The 20,396-nt window shown below is 66.4% G+C and overlaps 1 protein-coding gene across 2 annotated transcripts in view; it reads right to left on the bottom strand.

Moving 5' to 3' along the window:
• Positions 1-16,666, bottom strand: part of WNT7B (Wnt family member 7B) — a 44,812-nt gene extending 28,146 nt beyond the window's left edge. The window contains exon 1 of one of the 2 annotated variants that reach the window (XM_037160788.2): positions 16,119-16,666. In XM_037160788.2, the coding sequence (XP_037016683.1) occupies positions 16,119-16,189 (71 nt within the window). In that variant the 5' untranslated portion in view covers positions 16,190-16,666. Of the gene's footprint in view, positions 1-11,854; positions 12,205-16,118 lie in introns of those variants that run through there. The other variant, XM_037160787.2, reaches the window with a different exon arrangement.
• Between the last annotated feature and the right edge of the window lie 3,730 nt (positions 16,667-20,396).

The raw sequence follows: 20,396 nt of genomic DNA, 5'->3' as shown, positions 1-20,396 counted from the left end.
GGTGGTCACTCGTCCACCGGGAGAGCCACCCTCCCCCACTGGTCTCTAGCAGGAGGCTGCACCTGGGGGCCCTGATGCGCTGGGGACCCTCGGGGTGCCCTGAAGGAGGTCCAACTGTCTCCGGGCTGGAAGGAGCTTCTCAGGCCAGGGGCTGAGTCACAGACCTTCCCCCCAAGACAGGCAGGCTCAGGACGGGGGTCCCTGTCCCACAGCCCACTGAGCACTGCACCGGGCACTGGGTCCTCATGGGAAAACTCATGGGAATGACAGACCCACAGCGAGCCTACAAGTGGAGCACGTGGGGACGCCTCAGACCCACCAGCTGGGGCGCCTTGCAGGGACGGTCCCTGGGCTCATGCAGAGAGCAGGGCACCACAACCAGACACCCTGGGTGGGATGCAGTTGGGGGCTGGGGGTGGGCATGGCCCATTTTCACTTAGGTCTATAAAAAACAGTTTTTATTCCCACTTCACATATGGTTGAGAAAACACCCACCTTCCCCAGAAGGCCTGGGACTTCCAGGCGTGGGAGGGGGGCAGGCGAAGGGGTCTCGGGGATGGAGCCACCCCGAGTGCCCTGGGGGGCTTTGACCCAATGGGCATGGGTTCCCCGCATGGCTGTGGTCAGACGGGATGTGCCTTTCTGTTTAAAAAGCCAGAGGGAGGAGGTGTCATTGCCGGCCCAGGACACGTGCCAGAGCAACCTGCAGGCCCAGGGCTGGCGGATCTGACCACGGGGCCCTCAAACAGGGGTCCCAGACACGGCCGCAGCATGTCACCAGGAGGCCACAGGGACCAGGCACCAACCACACAGACCGCAGCCCATGGCAGCAGGGGGAGCCCACTGGCCCCAGCGCCCCCTCCGGGCTCTGTCCCTGGACTCAGAGGCCCAGCCCCAGGAGCCTGGGAGTGCTCCGGAGGCTCGGCCCAGGGCGGCACTCACAGGGGACAGCATGGCCCAAGTTCTTCCTGGACTGAACCCTCTGGGCCTCAAGCCCCCAGGCTGGCCCCTCCCCCTAGAGCCAGAAGGGGGCCCCAGGGGAACACCTGTCCCTGCCCCTGCCTCCGCACCCCGAGGTGGCCTGTGTTGGGGAGACAGCCCGCCCAGCCCCCTCCGCCCTCTGGGGCCGCCCCACCCACACCGGCAGGACGGTGGCCTCGGGGCCTGAGCTGGCACGGTCACCAGGTTGGCCGCCAGCACAGCCCGTGTCGCTCCCCTTACCCCTCAGTGGACGGTGCACCTGCAACTGGGTCCCACGGGCCCCAGGCTGATTTGTCTTCCAGACCCACTGTCTTCCCCAGGGAGTAGGACCCTGCACTGGACCCCCTGGGCTTTTCCTAACACCATTTGGGGTGGACTGTCCACCCCCACCTCCTGTGGGCTCCCCAGGGCGGGGATCCCCAACTTGGACCACAGCTGGGCTCGGAGCCGGCTTTGACTGTGAGCCCTGACCCCAGCCCCAGCTCCCTGGGAGGTGGGGGCAAGCTGGCCCAGTTGGGTCCATCCATCCCCGGCCCCTTCCGAGCCCCCACTCCTGGCCCAGCACTGGCTGCCCAGCTGCCCAGGGCACCTCCAGCCCACGCTCCTGGCCTGGGGAGCCTTGTAATTCTTCCTCCTCAGGCATCCTCCCGCAAAATATTTGAGGAATGTTCTAATTATCTGAGATCAGCCGGGAGGGGAGCCTGGACCCACTGGTCCAGGAAGTACTCGACAAATACCTGAGAGGGCGGCACCCGGCCCTCACGCCCACCCAAGGCCACTTCCCGTCAGCCTCTCAGGTGAGCAGGGCTTGGCCCAGAACTTTCCAACCACAGGTGGGCCAGCTCTGGAGCCTGTGGGGGCTGAGGGTGGCTTCGGCGGGGACATGAACATCTTCCAGGCCTGGGGTCACTCTGCAGAAGCCCCAGGCACCTTCGTAGTGCCAGGGCTCGGCTCCAGATGGGTCCCCCAGCCCTCCTCCATGGAACAGAACAGGACAGAAAGGAACAGACCAGGCCCAGTCATACATGGCTGGTGCAAAGGCCCAGTGGCACTCAGGTCCCCTGTCCTTCCTCCAGTCTTCTTGAGTCTGCTCATGTCCTTCCCCTGCTGGAGTTCAAGACCCAGGTCAGCGGGGAGCATGGGGTTTGGGGACATCCCCAGGTGCCAGGAAGCACCCAAGGCTGTCCGAACCTCAGTTTCTTCATCTGAAAGTACAGAACCATCAGCTGGTGGTTGGCCTCTCCCTGCACTGGCCCTGGGCTGGGCGATGGGATGGTGGGGACACACACCCAGAAGCGGGCGGGCGTTGGGGGGGTGGGTAGGGATGAGGGTGTCCCCAGAGCAGGCACAGAGGGGCCTGGAGGCGGGGAAGGGCACCGCTGATCCGTGAGGCCATCCCCCTCCCCCCAACCCCGCCCCACCTGGGCCTCAGTTTCCCATCTGTGAAGCGGGAGGCGGAGGTGACAACCTAGGTCTCTGTAGCTATACCCTAAAGAGAATCCTCTGGGGTTGGCACCCTGAGTTCGGGCTCTGCTCAGCCGCTGACTCCCACTGGCCCCTCTGAGCCTCAGTTTGCCCAACCGTCCCATGGAGAGGACAGCCCCCAGGTGGGGCCCCTGCTCCGTGAGTCCTGCCTGCGGCAGCCTTCCAGGCCACTGTTCTGCTCAGCTCGATGCCCTCAGTGTCCCGGGGGAAGAGAGGAGCCCGTCACCTGCTCCCTCCCACCCCTAGCAGCCAGGCGGGCAGCCGCCCTCCCCACGGAGCTGGCATTCCTGGCCTGGCCTCCTGGGGCCCCACCCTGGAGAGAAACCAGGCCACCTGGGCGACAGCAGGCAGCCAGCAGGACTCTGGGGCAGGGCTGAACCTGCTGGAGGTGAGCCGAGAGGGCCCCCCACCCCCCTGAGCAGCCCCCACACCTGCCAAATCTGTGAAATCAGAACCTCTCTGTCGCCGTGACCCCAAGACATTGATCCCTGACCTCAGACACTTCCAGACGTCTGCTGGGCATTCGGGGCCCACAGTGACATGCCTGGGTTCAGGCCATACTGCATCTGCAATTCTCCCTTCAGAGGTTTCCTGCTCCCTCCAGCAACAAGACAAAATTCCGGGCCCGGCCCGATGCCTCCCCCTCCAAGAAGCCCACCCAGGTCTCCCCTGCACCCTCCCTCCCAGCACGAGTGCCTTCAAGGCCGGCTCTTGCAGAGGCTGTTGAGGGCAGAGAGCCAGCGACCGCACCCCCTGAAGCCCTGGCCGTGCCCGACACCTTCCTGAGGCCTCCTCCCTCCTCACTCCTCAGAGTACAGGAGGGACCATGGGCGCCCCCGTAGCACAGGTGCACGGTGAGCTAAGGCATGAGACCCCAATCCTGTCCTCAGCCTCGGCCCCGACACCCCAGATCTGCTGGACTCGGGGGTGCCTTGCAGGCCTGGGTGACCAGGGTGCCAGCCTGCAACTTCAGCACGGACGATGGGTGGCCAGGTGGGCGGAACGGGTGGGAAGGAGCCGGCAGGGCCCACTGGTCCATGGCCAGGCCCAGAGTCTGGGCGCCTCATGGGCTGGCCCGGCCTCAGCCCTCCTGGCTACTCTGGCCAGGGTCCGAGAGGCAGGTGTGTGGGCAGTCGACAGGGAGCAGACACACCTGTGCAGCCCCCACCCTCCCGGGTCTATGGCCCCCGCACCTGCTCCCACCAAACCTGGGAACCCCCTCTGGGCCAGAGTCTCCAGGGCTCAGCCCCCACCACCTGCCTTGCTCTTTAAGCAGCCCGCTGTCCTGGGCTTTTCCTTCTGAGAATTGCTGGGCCACCAGGGCTTCCTTAGCCAACCATCTTAGCTTGCATGCCTTGAGGGACAGGGTGCTCACTCCCTCAGGAGCGGCCTGCTCCCCGCTGGGCATCGGGCGGTGAAGGCCTGCCAAGGTGCTGAGTGCTTAATGAGGCCAGCACCTTCAGAACACCCCCACCTTCAGGGCCCCGGGGCCTTGCCCAAGGTGGTGGCCTGGGGACCTGAGCGTGCCCCACCTCCTATGGCCAGCCCCGAGCTGGAGAGGTGAGTATCTCGCTAAGGCCATGCAACCACCTGGCAGGGTTCGGGTACCAGAGCCAAGGGCCTGCCAGGCCCTGGCCCTTTCTCCCCACTTCCTGTTTCCTTAGCCTTCTTCCCTGCCGGCCGCCCTCCCGCCCCCCTTCCCCCTGCAGGAATCTCCCTGCTGAAGGGAAGGCGGGGAGGGGGAGCCCGGGGTCCTCTGGGTGCACACTCAGACCCGGCTGCAAACCCTGGTTCTCAGCACCTCTGTGGGGAGGGTGGGAACCAAGCGCGTGGCGGTGGGCACTCTGAGGGCAGCAGGAGCCCCTGCAATGCCCACTCGTGGGGCAGAAGCTAGACAACGAGGAGGACTTCCTTACCATACCTCATACCCCGCTTTGCCCCTGGAGCTGCTGGAAAGGAAATGAGGACGAGCCGGGCCCGGGGTCCACCCTGGTCCACCCCCGGGGGTCACAGCCCGGAGTGCAGCCCCAGCCCAACACAGGGCCACCGGCTGGGGTCCGACAAAGGGCAGGTGGAGCTCTCCAGCAGCTTCCGGCCCACAGCCCAGCACCGGCCCTGGGTCCTAACCGACTGCAGCCCCCACCTGGCACGTCCAGGGCCATGTCCCTGGGGTCCCCATGCCCTGCGTGATGAGCCCGGAGGCCCTGTGTGCTCTGAGCTACTGGGGACAGGGTGAGCTTCCAGAGCCTGAGGCTGCTGACCTCTTGACACCCGTCTGCCAGGGCAACCCCCAGGCACACCTTTCGGGCGCCCTCCCTGAGTGGTCCCATTTCATGGGCCTGAGGTGCAGGAAGGACACCCTGAGGACCTGGGAATGTCAGGCACTGTACTCCCCCCGGGACAGTGCCACCAGAGCGGGTGACCTGCTGGGGCTTTTCCCATGGATGTGGCCAAGCCACCACCTCAGCCCACTGCGGGCACCCAGGGTGGGCCGGGGAAGGTGGGGACTTCAAGGGAGTGGACGCAGCTCCTTCCGAAGGGGCGTGGCCGTGGCACCTGGAAATTCCCAGTGCTCCCCGCCAGCAGTGAAGTCACCCTGGGAAGGCCTGAGTCGGGGGAGTCCGGAAGTCACCAGCCCTCGGCCCACCCCTGGGCCCACCCGGACACCCCAGGCAGGGGCCCTGACCATAGCAGGGGGCTTTATTGGGCCCTGGGCAGGAGTGACCATCTGACACGTGTTCATTGGGCACAGACCAGGCGCCAGGTGCCATGCTGGGAGCTGGGGGCAGCTGCCGACCTCGGAGAGCCCGCCTTCCTCCCCAAAGCCCACAGATCCTGCCCGGGGGGCCTTGCCCCCTCCCCGAAGCCCCTCCATCTGAAGCCAGAGGCAGGAGCAGCCTTCTCTGCCTCCCGTCGTCCACCCCGTACCCAGGATAAAGTTGCCCATCCTGCCCTCCCTCGGCCGCCAGGCCTGGGGCAGCTGCCCCACTACCACGCCGCCCTCGCCTCCCACCACCCACCCCACTCTCATCGGGGGGCCAGCCACGCCCCGGCCCCCACCATGCCCACCGTCATCCCCCACCAGCAAAGACATCCCTCCTCCATCACACTCTTCAGCACCAGGTCAGAGGTCACTTTCCCTGGTCCACCCTCACTGCCACGGGGTTAGGGGTTCCTGCTGAGGGTGGTGACACGGGGGAAGGAAGGAGGGGCACCCAGTGAGTGCACACCGCCCGTCGTGTTCCGGGGGCTGCTGTCGAGGCTGCAGCGTGAGGGGCGGGCACAGAGGGGTGGTCGGTGGCGGGAAGGGGGGCAGGCCAGAGAGCACCCGGGCCCATCACCCAGATGGAGGGACTGAGGTCCAGGAAAGTGGCGGGCGACATCCAAGGCTGCCCCAAGTCCACACACCACAGCACCAGACACGCTGACCCAGCCTTGGCCACCACCAGCCATCGGAGCCGCCTTCCCCTGACTCCTGCGCAGAAGACGGCTCTGACCGGCGGGAGGCACTGGCTTCTCGGCCAGGGCAGCCACAGCCAGCAGCGTTCTGGGGAAGCCCGCATCGGCAAGACGCCTGAGAGGCCGCCCGGACCCAGGCTGGTGTCTGGGCTCAGCCCCCGGGCCACCACACAGACCGTACCGGACCCTCAGGCACCCCACCTCACCACTCCCCGGGGGTGGCCCCGCCCTGGTGCCAGCGAGGGAAGAGTCTAAGTGAACACCGGTTGCGGTGCACAGGTCAGTCCCTCGAGGGGCCTTCCCAGAAGCGCCTGAGTCCTCCCGAGGGGAATACAAAGCCCTGTGTCATGCAGGCAGGGGTCCAGGGTCAGGGAGTCCCCCCCTAGAGGAGTCCCCACTCTGTCTGGGCCACCACTTGGAGCAGCCAGGGCCAAAGCAGCAGTATCTGCCACAGAGCGGTGAGCCGAGACACCACCCACCCTTCCCTCCAGGGGCCTGGGCCGGGCGGCGGGCACCAGGGGTACCTCTGCCCCAGGAGGCACGCAGAGTGACATAGGGAGCAGGGACAGCCGTGGGGGGAGGGTGGTGTCTGAAAGTGAGGGAGGCCCGCAGGTGTCATCGGATAGGAGCCAGAGGAAGCTAATTCAGGCCCTTCCAGTCCACCGCCGACGGGGTGCTGGAAGGCTGAGGCACTGCAGGGGCGGCAATGGCTACTTGGGCACTGCCGAATTATGCTGCCAGCCACTCAAAGGCTCAGACAGGGCCCCCCGTGCCACCCCCAGGGCCTGAGGCCCCTGTGCCAGCCCGTCGGTGGGCAGAGGACAGGCCCCTGGCTGTGCTCCACCACGGAGGCCGTCTGGTAGCTGCCTCGGGGCCTTAGCAGCCTCGTCCACGGAGTGGGTCGTGCACTCCACACAGCCGCTGGCACGGAGGACCGGTGAGGGCTGGCTGGCTTCCAGGTGAGGCTGTTCCCAGCATCCTGGGCCCTCGCTCTTGCACCTGTTTGCATGCCTCCAGGGCCAGAGAGCTCACTACCTCCCTGCCAACAGCTGGGCTGGCTGGAGACTCAGGCTCCCCACTCAGGAGTGAGGACACCGTGGGTGGGGGCAGGCCTGGGAGGGGCCTAAGCCCAGAGCAGCTCTGAAGAAGGAGAAAGGACCAGGGAGCGCACCTGTGCCCACCCCCACCCTGCCGGCCAGCCCGAGGGAGGCCCCAGCCCCGCGCCAGGGAAGGAGGACAAACGGTGGTTTTGTCCTTGGCCAGCGGGCGGCCTGCGCCACACAATGACCCTTTCATCAGTCTGAGGGAGCCCTGGGCCGGGGTTTCATCTGACAAGGGAGGGCGCCCAGCCTCCTGTCCCCTCGCTGAGGGGATGGGGGTGGGGGGAGCCGAGCCCAATCTAGGCCGGACCCAGGGCCGTGAAAATGGAGGCCTTGGGAGAACCAGCCGAAGCCCCTCCAACTGCCCCAGGGAGAGAGGCTCTGGAGGGCACAGGGGCCACAGGAGGCCGTGGGGGGCCTGCTGTGGGTACCCCCATCCTGAGCTGACAGGAGGTCTGGGTTCCACAGTCAAGACCTGCATCTCGCCCCTCTCCCCGCCACCACCCTCCTCCCAGAGCGCTGCCCCGGACCCCCAGCTGGGCTTCTGGGCTCCCCGCCGGCTTCCACAGGCCCTAAGGGATGGGGTCTGGGGGAGGGGCAGGACCTGCCACCTGCCAGGCCTGTGTCCTCCGTCCCAGGGACTCAGTGAAGGAACAAACGATGTGTGGTGAGGCCTCAGAAATCGTCCCTGTCCACGGTGGCCTCTGCCCCCCAGGGCCCCTCTGCCAGCTCCCTGTCCCACCCCTGAGGCCCCAGAGCCCACCATAGGGAACACGTCCTTGGAGGGCTGCCACCCTGGGCTCTGGGGCACCTCAGCAGAGGGCCTCTGCTGAACCCTGGCATTCAGCCCGCTCACCTGGGCAGGATGCTGTGAGGCCCCCTCCAGTGGACCCCTGGGTGAATGAGTGGGTTTGACAGTGAACGTGCTTCCGTCTAGGGCTCTCTCTCCTGTTCCTGTCTAGTCCGGGCAACTCCTATCCAACCTGCAAAACCCGGCCTAGGTGTCACCTCCTCCGGGAAGCCCTCCAAGATACCTTGAACGTTCCTTACCCTATCCTGAACAGACACATCCGAGGGGCCTCCCCGCTCCTAATGGCGGAGAAGAACCCTGTCTCCTGAGCCTGACTGCACCCCAGGGGCCCGGCTGAGTGCATCCGCGCGTTTTCTTGTTAAATTTGCATGCCCTCTCTGGGAGATTGCAGTTCCCATGACGCCCCCTGCAGAGGACACACCTGAGGCAGTCAGAGGGAGAACAGGGATGGGATCTGGGTCACCGCGGCCGCAGCCTCACAAGGACTCGGGGGAAACCTGGTCGGAAAGGGGGCCACTCTCCGGCAGGGCCAGCGCACAGCGGCAGGCAGAGCCGGCTGTGGCCCAGAGGCAGCCCCGCCCACCGGCTCGCCCTCCCTGCTCAGGAGCAGCCCAGGGACCCCATTCAGGAACGCACCAGCCCCTCTTCCCCTGGTGGCCTCCCTCCCATGTCAGGGACCTCGTGGGGTTCTCCTCCATCTGTCCATCTGTCCAGTGTGAGCCGGGGGCCGCGCCCCAGCTGCTCTGCCCAAGGGCGACCTGTGCACCCCGGAGCCCCGGCCCCACTCTGTCCCCCAGGGGCTGTGATGCCACAGGAGCAGACCCGATTCAGCTGCCCCCCCAGGGGCATGCCCACGGGGCCTCTGGGCTGCGGCGGACACCACCAATAAAGCCACAGCGGCGGAGCCGGGAAGAGGCCCAGCCCTGGCTGGGCAGTGGTGAGTGCCCCCCACCCCCCACAGCCAGGTGGTCGGTGAGTAACCACCCTGTCACTCATGACTCACTCAGCTCCCCAGAGCAGGCGGTCACCATGAGAGGCTCGTACCGGAAGACCTGGGGGATCATTGCCACCAACCCCCACATCTGGGAGAGAGAAGCCAAGACCGGAAGGGACCTGCCCAGCGCAGGAGGCCAGCTTGGTCCTGGCCTGAGGCCTCCCCAGGGCCCCCATGACAGCTGACCTGGCACCACAGGCCACCCTTTTGGCCCACAGCCCCCCACCTGCCCTCCCTTGGGCCCTCCCTGCCCCCCGCCTGCCCCCGGGGGCTTCTGCTTGGACAACAAAGACACAGGGGAGGGTGTGACCAGCCAGAGCTGCCTCACACAAGCTCTGCTGGCCAGGCTCAGCACGGGGGGGGGGGGGGGGGGGGGGCACAGGGCAGGGGCTCAGGCCCTTCCAGGCCAGCACACCCGTCGGACCCGATCAGCAGCGGGGCCCAGGCGTGCATCTGGGATTCACTGTGCACAACCGGCCACAGCCCAGGACAGGGAGCTGGGACAGCAGCCCAGATGCAGGGGCCGGATCAACTTGTCTGCCAGTGTCTGTGATCCCGGCTATGGGATGCCTTCTGGAAAGTTCTCTGGAGCAGAAAGAAGCCTCTGTCTAGGGCGCTCCCTGCCCCGGGGCATCCTCAGATCCCACGGGGCCAGCCTTCATCCTCACTCCTGTAATGATGAGGCGGGCTGGTCCCCAACCCCAACGGGGCTTCCGCAGGGGCCGCCTCACCTGCCTGCAGGGAACAGCTCAGCCCGCCAGGGAGGGTCTTCTCGCCACGCCCACTCTCATTTGCATCGCCCTAACCCTGCTCCCACCCACAGCACCTCTTGTGGGCAGCCCGTGCCCACCCAGACAGGGCAGGGCAGCCCGGAGAAGCGGGAGGCCCCCCTCCCTTGCTCCTGGGAACGTTGAGCTCTTCTCCGAGCAGGAAAGGCCAGCATCAGCACTCCCTTCCCCCAGGACTTCAGGTCCGGCAGGGCCGGCCGCAGGGCGGGCTGCAGATGGCAGGCCAGGGGCAGCCTGACTTGTGCCCCCTCCCCACCAGCTCCAGACCCCAGCACTGGCCCAGGGACGCTGGGGAAAGCTGTTGCCTCAGGAGAACTCTACCAACAAAGCTGGCAGAGCATGCCCATGGGGACGTCTGCGTGGGAACAGACGGCGGTCACTGCTGACCAGACCGGAGGGCCAGACCCGAAGAAAACTTGGGCCCCAGGAGGTGTACTAGTCACCACCTGCCCCAGAGCCCCTCCACTACTGCCTGGCACCCCTCTGATTCCTCTCACCAGCTTCTGAGCCCTCTGCCCACCTCCTCCTCCCAGAGTCTCACTGCGATTGGCACCCGGAGCCCAGGGTCCCCCCCCCCCACACACACACCTCCCCAATAACCCAGGCCTTGGCCAGCTGGCTCCAGAATGAGTTCTAAAGCGGAGTAGCTGCAGATTCTCTGGCAAGATTTAAGATTGCGATGCCGGGGATTCTGGGGAGCGGGGCGGGCTCTGGACCTCCACCTCCGCCAACCTCTGAGAACCCCCTGCCCTCTGAGAACAGGAGGCTGGGATTCCAAGGCCCCCTCAACTCATCCATTCCCCAGGAGAGACGCCAGAAGCAGGACTCTTTCCTAGCCCCTCTCCCCAGTGATCAGGCGGTCCCCACCCGCCCTGCGCCCTACCCGGGGCAGCCATCACCACCCGCCCCCCCCCCCCCAAGCGATGCCTCCGCAGCCGGGGCTGCCCGCCGGGCCTGGAGCGCTCTCTGCGCCCGGACCTTGTAATTATGCCCCACAGCCCGGGAAACCGCGGGCCTCGCAGCATCTGGCTGTGGTTGCGAACTTTTGTTTCAAGATGCGCGACTATTTATAGAAGGAAAACTGGTAGGATAGTAATTTCCTAGGAGCTGGAGGAGAAATTGGCTGCGTCCCTATTAAAAGGGGGTGGGGGCGCGGCGATTTATTAGGACTGCGGCCGCGTGGAGGGAGGGGGTGGCGCAGGGAGCGGGGAGGCAGAGGCTGCCCCCTCTGGCCGCGTTAGGCGACCCCGGACGTGGCCCGCGTGCAAAGGAGGGGGAGGAGGGGGAGGAGGGGGAAGGGTATAGGGAGGGGGAGGGCGAAAGGAGGAGAGAAAGGGAGGGAGAGCTGGCTCTGAGGTTTAATCAGTAGCATCCAGCTTAAATTCCCCCAAACGGCGGTTCCATAAATCAAACTTCTTTTTAAATCGGAGGCCAGAGCATATGCGTCCCATTAGGAATCCAGCGAAGCCACCGCTGCGCCAACGCGCCCCCTGGGTTCGCTGGGCCAGGCCGGGCCTTGCTTGCAGCTGCCGGGAGCCCAGCGGGCGCTGGCCCGCCGGATGCACGCGCGCGCCCACGCTCCGGGCGCAGCCCTGGCCCGAACACCACGGCGCACCTGGGGCGGCAGCACGCGCAGCGCTCTGTGCACCCCCTCGCCCTCAGGTGAGGAGTCGGCGCCGGGGCCGGGTCAGGCCTGCAGCGCGGCAGGAAGGAGGGGGAAGCCGCAGCGACCTCCTGGGACAGCCGGGAGCGACCTGTTGGGGTGCAGCGTGCACGTGTGTGCCAGTGTTTACACGGGGCAGAGGATACGTGGGTGCGGCTCACCCAGATGTGGCTCGACCATGCCGGCCGCGTGGATTTATTTTGGGAGGGGGATCCCGCCAGTCTAGGACTCGGTTGGGAAGCGCAGGGAATTTCTGCCCCGCCCCCGCCCCCTCTGGCCTTGGCGTTGGGTGTCCACAGCCTGGTTTTGAGGGTCGGTCAGGCCTCTAGGGAGCCACCTTTTCTCTAACCCCAAAGCCAGAATTCACTTCCACAACTTCTCCCTGTCCTCCACCTCAGTGGCTTAGGCCGGCCAGGCGACCCAAAGTCTCCCTGCTTTTGCGCGCCGCGCACTGGGCGCCCCGCCCAGACACCTCACTGTCCGGTTCTCTGTCCGCCCCTCTCCAGTGCTGACCCGTGGAGAGGGAGCCCCCTCGCCTCCGCCCACCCAACCCGCGTGCGGCCCGGCACTCACAGGTAGCTGCCGCTGGACAAGATGAGAAAGACCTGCGGGCAATAGACGGAGAGGAGCGCGCTGCGCGGCGACAGCAGGAGCATGGTGAGCCGGCGCTCCTGGCGGGGCTGGGCAGGACCCGTGCTCAGGGCGCCTGAGCCAGCTGTGGCCAGGGTCCCCACGGCTCTCCCCGAAGTAGGGCGGCGGCAGCGGGCGCTAGGAACCGGGGCGCACGGGTCCCGGCGCAGTGGTCGCCGGTGCCCCGCCGCCAGGGCCAAGCATCGCGCTTCGGCTGGAGTGCGGGGAGGGGTAGGGTCGGCAAGGAGCAGGGGGTGCGCCTCAGCCGCCGTCTGGACCTCCGTCGGTCGATCGGTCGGAACCGGCTCTGTCACTCTCTCTGGCTCACGTCTCCAAGTCTCCAGAGGCACGCAGCTGCCATTGGCCGGGCCGCCCCTACATCCGCCTCCTCCGCGGGCGGGTTTTTTTAAAGGGGAGGCTGACCCGAGCTCGCGGCGGGAGCCGCCCCCAGGGCTTGCCCATACTGCCTTGGCTGGGTCCCCTTCCCGCAACTTCAGCGAACCACACAGCTCTGGCCTGCGCTGGAGGGTGCACCTGGGGGGAGCACCACAGGGTAACCGCGGTGGGGGGGGGGGCGTGCGCTCCTCTGGGGGCTGTGCTGGGCCACGTGTGCTCTGGTGTGCATGCATGTGCAGGCGTGTGCCTGTGTGTGCCCTCGGGGGCGTGGGAGCGTCAGCCAGGGCGCAGGTGTGCGCACACAGACGCACGGTGTGCGCCTGTGCGCCGTGTCTCTGCCCGCGCGCACCCTTGCATTTGGTGAAGCTGGCTGTAGGTCGTCAGCGCTCACCCACTTTGGCCAACCAGGCCCAGCCTGGCAGGGCTTACCTGTGCACATGCGCACTGGTGTCCCTACAGGTCTGCCTCGGAGTCTCTTCTGAGAGGCCGACCGTAGGAACGCACCCCCAACAGGTGCACAGAGGCCCCATCTCCGGCTTCCCCCTCCCTTCTTTTGGTTGTGACAAGTGTGGGACACATTTTCCTCAGCAATCCTTCTTCCAGTGATTTTTTTTTGTGAAGCCCAGAAACACAGGCTTTGAGTCCCACCTCCTATTGTCAGCCAAGCTCGGCCGCACATCAGTGCTCCTCTGGATGCCGTGTGACCCTGCCGCTGGGGCAGAGGCACAAAGCAGCTCAGATGACAAGCAGAGAGAGGTGTCTGCAATGTGGCCAGAGGTCCCAGAGAAAGTGGGTTTCTGGGCTCCTTGGCCAGGTGTGGAGAAATCCTGGCGCTCAGGAGGCAGGGCTGCCTCGGCCCCTTCGTTCCTCCAGGTCCCGGGCTGCCGGGCCACTCTGCTCTCCCGGTTCCGAGGGCAGGAGGCAGGCCGGGAGCAGGGCTGGTCTTGGAACTTCACGCTCCCTGTTCCCGGACACAGAGCGTGCCCAGAATCCAGACAATCCTCGGGCCTGGCTTGGCCTCCTCTGGGGCTGGAGCTGTGAGGCTGCTCAGTTTCCAGATGAGGGACTGTGACTCTCCAAAGCCATTTGTTTTAAAATTGTGTAAAATCCAAGACATCTAGTTTGGGGACCCCGACCCCCATAGGAATTGTGAGGGCTGAATTCTCCGTTCCTGCTGGTCTGGGAGCTCCCCCGGAGGGCCACACGCATGTAGTACCGGCTGAGGGGCATGTGTGGGGGGGGGGCACTGCACGTGCACAGGTGTGGGCTGTGATCACAGAATAGCTCCCCAACACACAATCTCTGACATTCTGTTGGGACTTCGGTGGCCCTTGAATCCCAATTCCCCCTCCTTTCCTGAGGCCCCAGAACACACGATGTGGAGGCCTCTGTGGCGGCCGTAATGATACTGAGGTTTTTGACAATCAGAAAGGTCGGACCAGTGTGAACAGGTGTTTATTGGGACCCCCCAATCCCATGGCAAAGGCCCCCAGGCCCAAACTTTACAGCACCTAGTAAAGGAGGCACCACTGTGACCCCATTTTTCCAACAGGGGAAGGTGGGCTGGGAGGGTCAGAGTTCATGCAGGGCCACCCAGACCTTGTCCTCAGTGCACTGAGCTTCCAGGCCACTTAACCCCTTAAGATGGCATCTGAATGCAGCTTCCCCTCCCCTTTCTGCCTGTGCAGCCAGGACAGCAGAGAGAGCAAGCTGCTTGCCTCTCACAAGATCGAGGGTGGGTGGGGCTGAGGTGGTGGCCCAGGCTGACCACCCCCCCCCCAGTAGTTCCCATGATGTCTCTCTGGGTTTCCTGGGTGTGGTTCTGCAGGTGTGTTTGTGGAGACCTCATTCCTCCTCTCCTCCAAAATAAGAGTGTGCTTTAGGGGCACAACGTGGGGGTGAGGGGGTACAGAATCCCCACTCCAGGGTTCCTTGACAGAAGCAGAGGGCAGAGCCTGGGCCACCAGCTGGCTCTTGGAGGCGCCCCCAGAAGACAGGCCCTCGAGCCTGGGCACCCGGGGTGGGTGCTGTCCCTACTCGAACACTGGCTGCCTCGCAGTCCAGGATGGTCAGAGCTGCTGCCCCCTCACTGGGAAGAGCAGGCTGACGGTGGGGGTGGGAGGCGGCGCTCGGAGTCTAGGCTGAGCCCTGACTGCCTCTCCCTTTGCTGTGTGGGAGTGGGGTGTTGGGGCTGCTTCCCAGAGTCCCCTGCAAGCCGCTTCCAGACGGTGGGCTCTTACTGAGGAGTGTGGCCTGGGGAGAGTGGTCCGTGGCGGAGACCAGAACCGGCCCCAGCCCGGCTCTGCCGCCAACGCCTGTGGACAAGTGGCTTGGCCCGCCTTGCTGGGTATCCTAGTCCTTAAAAATGGGCAGAGAAAGGGCACTTAACTCCAGGGTCACCCGGAGGGGACCAGGCCTCAGCGCTGAGAACCAGGCTGCAGAGAGAGCCTGGTGAGGGGGTGCCCACTACTTTGGGGGGCACAGGAAGGGTAGCTGCAGGGGCTGCTGGAGGCCCCAGAAAGCAGTGCCTTCCCCGCTCCCCGCCCCCAGCAGCCTTGGATGCGCAGGCTCTCACCTCCCAGAAACAAACAGCCAGGGACACAGCCTTCGCGGCCCACAAAAGACAGCCACCAGCAGCGGCAGGCGCGCCAGCCAGGTCTGCAGAACTGAGGCTGGGGCAGAGGGCTTCCAGTCCTGGCCCTGACGTCTCCGGCCTCAGTTTCTCCAACAGTGAAATGACGGAGGGGCAGTCCACGAAATCATTCTCCGGTGGAGCTTCGATCTCCCGGCGGAGGAAGCCGCGTCTCTGCCCGCGGCACCAGCCTGACCCTCCCTCGGGGCTGTCCTCCGGCTTTGCCCGGGCCCGGGATCCACCTACCTCCCGTCGCTGGCGGCGCACAGTAGGCGCGCAGGGAGCGGCGGGGTGCAGGGCCGTGGGCGCCCTCGGCGAGGTGCACCTCATCCCCTTACGGTCACGCCGCCCCCCCACCCCCACTTCGAGCGAGGCCGAGACAGATTCTGTCTAAAGGAGATCGCAGCTCAACAGGTAAGGACTCGGCTGGGTTCAGGAATGTGGAAATACGACTCGGAGCAGCTACTGCTGTGAGCGCGGCCCGCCGGGCGCCCGCCCGCCCTCCGGGCCGCGCCAGAGGGAGCGCGGCGAGAGGGGGCCGGGCCGAGAGTCCCGGGAGGGCGGGGGCTCGGGGCCCGGACCGAGCCCGAGGCGGCCGGGCCGGCCCCGCAGCCCATCCCGAGCCAGCCGGACAAGTTGTCAAGGTAATTTCAACACGTCCGAGTGATGGATAGGGACGAAGGGCCGTGGCGGGTGCACCGGCCTGAGCGCCTGCGGCGGAGGAGCGCGCCCCCCGCCAGCCCGGGCCTCCCCGACCGCGGCACCCCGCCTCCCGCCCCGGCGCGCCCTCCAGGCGGCGAGCGAACGGCCGGGCTCAGCGCCCAGCGCAGCCCGCGGAGGGAAGGCGCGTCCCACCCCCGGGGCCTGGAACCCAAACAGGTGAAAGTACGCGCCGGGCACGCTCCCCGCTACCCGCCAGCCCGCCCGCGGCCGCCCGCGCGCCCTGCTCTCCCCCTTCCAGCCCCGAGCTGGGCGCCCCTCGGGAGAACCTGACGCTCGAGGGTCTCGGCTGCGTCTGTGCCCGGCTTGAGCGAGGATCCAACACACGGGCCGGCCCCAGGTCCTCGAGGGCCGCCCACGGCCCCATCCAGTCTCCACGTTCCCGCGGGGACGCCCTGAAGGTGGCTCTTGCCGGCGGCCCGACCCCCGGCGGCGGCCCCTACCCACGGTGTTACTCACCCGAGCTTCACGTAGAGGACGCCAAAGCAGAGAAACACGTAAAAAATCCACTTGCGAAAGTTTCTGTGCATGATCCAGGGAGGGGGGCTGCGCCATAGACAGCGGCGGCCGGTGGGGACGCGCAGGCGGGGCGGGGAACGGGCAGGGGCGGGGGGCCTCGGCGGACCGCTTTCAGCCGGCGCTGCGGCTAGGGCGACTGGCGACGCGCGGGCACTCGGCGCGCGCTGCCACCATGGTGAGCCCGGGTCGCCACCGCCGCCGCTGCCGCCGCCGCTTGCGCCCGGGGGAGTGACCTAGGCTGGGGGCCGCAACCTCGGAGCACCGCTGAGCGGTCGCGGGGCCCCACGAGCTCGGACAGGGACCGGGCCCGAGCGCGGTGGCTGGGCAGGCGCTGCCTGTACTGGGCGCAGCCGACTGGGGCCGTGCGCGCTTCGCCGAGCGCCGCGGCGGCCAATGTGTCCGCACTTGTCGGCCTCCCCAGGTGACTCGCGGCCCCGGCAAGCGAGCTGCGAGGGAGCGAGCGCGCCCCAGGTAGGAGGATCCGCCTCCCGCCCGCCCTCCTCGCTCGCAGCGCGCGCTCTCTCTCTCCCTCGCTCCACGGCTCTCCCCTCCCTTTTCTCCTCCCTCCCCCGTGACACACAGACACATCCACCCCCCGGACCCCCCTCTGCAGACCGGCTCCCTTCCGATTGTCCTACTAAAACTGGGCTGGGGGAGGGGGGTTGGGTTCGCGGGGGGGGGGGCGCTCGGGGGAGGGTGCAGCTTGGAAGAGACACCTGCGGAGGGGGCGGCTGCTGCTCTGCACCCGCGGGAGCGGGGCTGGGGGGGCTGGGGAATGGACAATGCAGATCGTGGTGGCCACTCGGCCTCCAGTTTCTAGTGGGGGAGGGAGAGACCACCCAGCCGTATCGCGGTTCTGGCGCGCTTCCCCTCCCCCCAGCAGTGATCCACACGGGGTCCTCCGGAGCCACACCCTCAGCCCAGGCTGCAGCGCCTTCCCCGGAGACCTCGGTCAGAGCCCTCCCTCAGCACCAGGGTCGCCTCCACCTGCCAGCATTGCTAGCGCAGCGTGGGGACTGGGGAGGGACGGGCGGGCAGGCCCCGCCAGATGCAGGGGGCGGCTCAGATGGCCTGCTGCAGCCCTGAGGCTAAGAGCCACGAGAGAGGCCGAGTGGAGGATGCTGAGGGCTCTTCCCAGTTTCTGGGCGAAGCGCCTGGACCGCGAGGGTTCCCTGCCTCCCTCCTGCCCCCGCCCCTGGCCCCTGCGGCGTGTGGGGTCCGTCTCCTGTGCAGGGTCGGGCTCCGTGTTCACGTTCAGCGCCCAGAGCGCGAGGTCCAACGGCCGCGGCGCCCGACACACCTGGAGCGCTCGGGCTTGGCTCCGTCTGCAGGGAGTGGCCGCCAAGGGCCCCGGAGACCCTGCGCCCCTGAAGCCCTGTCGGTTCCGAGGGGGCAGGACGCGGGGGCGCCTAGCCACGGTCCTGGCTGGGTCCTCTCCGGCTGCGTGGGCTCTCGGGCCTCCGGGGCAGCAGCTCTTGGGCGGGTGCATGGAACTGGGGGGACCTTAGTCCCGGAGGACCAGCCGGGAAGTATGGGGGTGAGGGAGGGTGTTGCTGCCCGTCACCCTTGCTCCCACCTAGCGGGACTCAGGGGACCTCGAGCTCAGAGCCTGCCGCCCACCCCGCCCCCACCCCACCGCCGCGGTCCGGCTCGACCCCTTGCCTCTGATCCCCTCTTAATCCTTTCAATCCCCTGAACCTTTGCCATGACCCGGGCGCGGGCCTTTCCTTGGCCCCCGATCGGAGTTGGGGGGCGGAGGCTGGTGCAGCTGTGCGGAGTGGGGCGGACGGGCAGCGCTCCCAGATGAAAGGGACGCTGGAGATCAACACAGGCAGGGAAATTGAGGCGCAGAGAGAAGTGAAGTGACAACCGCAGCCTCATCGCCGAGTGTCCCCTGCTCCCCAGCGCCCGGAGTTGGGCGACAGAAAGCTGAACTCTGGAAACGGGCGGGTCGGGCAGGGCTGAGCCCTGGCCGCCGGGGCTGGAGCCCGCCGTGGGGGCGGGGAGCCTCCGCGGGACTCGGGACGCGGGCCGATGCTGCCACCTGGCGGCGGACTGCGGGCGCGGCGCCGGGGCTGCGGGGCGGGCCGTGTCCCCGCCCTGTCGCCGCGTCCGGCGGCCACGCCGCACCCCACCGCTGTCGTCCTCAGTCTCGCTGTCAGTTCCTGGGGCGAATCATCAGGAGCGGTGGGTGTGTGGCGGGGCTTAAATAACCTGTGACCGCAGTGGTAGCCTGCTTCCACCTCCGGCTGGGACGCAGGGACCCGCATCACCACCGGGTCCGCTCCGGCCAGGCTGTGAGCGGGTGGGGCCGGCGGTTGAGAGGCTCCCAGTCTGTGGTCGGAAAGCCTGGGTCGGTCCCTCACGAGTCTGCCGCTCAGGGCCACGCTCCCGGGACGCAGTTGCACAGTGTCCTGCTGCCCTCTGCCGGCCGAGGAGGGGAACCGCAACGCCGAGAAAGGCCTGGGGTGTCTCCCGCTAGGTTCAAGGACAGCTCCGGTGAACTCTGGCCCCCCTCACCAGGTTCATTTTCCCAGAGGCGTCTGACACACGCGCACACACGTGCTCACATGCATGCACTTACATGCTCCACGCACATGTACACACATTCAAACATGCATGCACATGCTCCCTGCACGTGCACACATGGGGTTCTACCTGGGTTCTCCGCAGCCTGGGTTCCCAGGGCTGATTCCAGGGCTCTGGGGTCTGCGGGACCCCACCTGACCTTCCTCCTAAATGGGACCACAGCCCCAGTCTCCCTGACAGGACGGAGCCAGGCTCTGGCTCCAAGGGTCCCGCATGTGCTGAAGGTGGGGGGAAGGTTGGGTGGGAGGGAGTAGGGGACCCTTCTGCCAGGGGTGGGGCTCTGGTTCCCACTCAATGGGGAGACCCGCCCATGCCCAAAGGGTAGAAGTGTCCGGAGTCAGGGCACCCGAGGGGCCCCGATGGGTCTTAAGCCACCTCTGGGTTCAGTGGGGCTCAACAGGGCCCAGCCACTTCCTACCTGTGTGACCTCAGAGCTTTCTGTGTCTGTAGCCCGGGGTTCCCCAGCTCCCTGCAGGGGTGACAATGGCACCCACACAGCCTTGGAGTCTTACAATGAGTTACTCTACGTGAAAGCGCTTGGACGTTTCTGGCACCGGGCGGGGAACCAATCAGTTGGGGCTCGTTCCACCTGGCATCTCGACCTCATGGCACACACTTGTCCTCTCCTCTCCAGAGTCCTTGTCTTTCCTTGTGTCACTTAAACCCATCGAGCTAGTTCCTGCCCCAGGGCCTTCGCAGGTACTATGGCTTCGAGAGCAGGGCTCTGTCCCTGGTTCTGTGTGGCCCCGGCTCAAATGTCCCACATCAGAAGGGCCCTTGCATCCCTCCTCCCAAACGCCCATGTACTGGTATTCTCTATTGTAACAGTTTGCTGTTCCCTCTGGGACCCCGAGAGAGCAATGTGTCATTGTTGGTGTCCTGCCTGTCACCAGTCTCTAAGCTCCGTGGGGACCCTCATGTCCCCTTCGGCTCCTGCTCTAGCCCCAGGGTAAGATTGAATCTGGCCCTTAGTGAGGGCTCAGTCAGCAGCTGTTGAGTGGAGAAATGGTTTTCCAGGAGACAGCTGGCATCCGTGACCTGCTGCGTGGCAAGGCCATGGAGACCAGGCGTCTGACCCCAACCCCTTTGAGCCTTGAGATTCACCTCCATCCCCATCCCTGCTGCCCTTCTCCTGCATCGTCCTTGCTTCTCATCACTGGTGTCACTGACAGTCCTTTCCTGCGCCCCCCCCCAATTCCCACTCTGTGTATGGAGCCCCCCCCCAGATAAAGAGCACATGTTTGTCCAGTGGACCTCACTCAGCCCCGTGAAGTGACGCTGCTAGACCCGTGGCTCCCACAAGAACCGGGAGGCAGAACAGGTAGCTGGGCCGAGGTCACACAGCCGGTGGAGCTGGGACCTGAGCCCAGACCCCTCAGGCCCAGAGCCGGGCTTCTTTCGGCGCGGGTGCGGGCTCTGCGGAAGAGGGGCCTGTGCTAGTTCAGTGGGGTCCCTGAGTTGGGGAGAGGCTGGGGGACAAGGGTTTGCCCAGGGCAAGCCGCTCAGGTAGTGAGGTGCCTCCGGGGGAGCCTGGCAAGGAAGGCCCCTGAGATGCCCTGCCCTGATTTCAGGGACGGATTGTGAGGATAGACTGCCCGGGACTGTGTCCTGTTAGGTGATAAAAGGTGG

The sequence above is a fragment of the Artibeus jamaicensis genome, unplaced genomic scaffold, assembly GCF_021234435.1.
Source record: "Artibeus jamaicensis isolate MK-2021 breed Jamaican fruit bat unplaced genomic scaffold, CSHL_Jam_final contig_233, whole genome shotgun sequence".
In the NCBI taxonomy this organism is placed as follows: Eukaryota; Metazoa; Chordata; class Mammalia; order Chiroptera; family Phyllostomidae; genus Artibeus; species Artibeus jamaicensis.
This window is presented reverse-complemented; position numbering and strand designations above follow the sequence as displayed.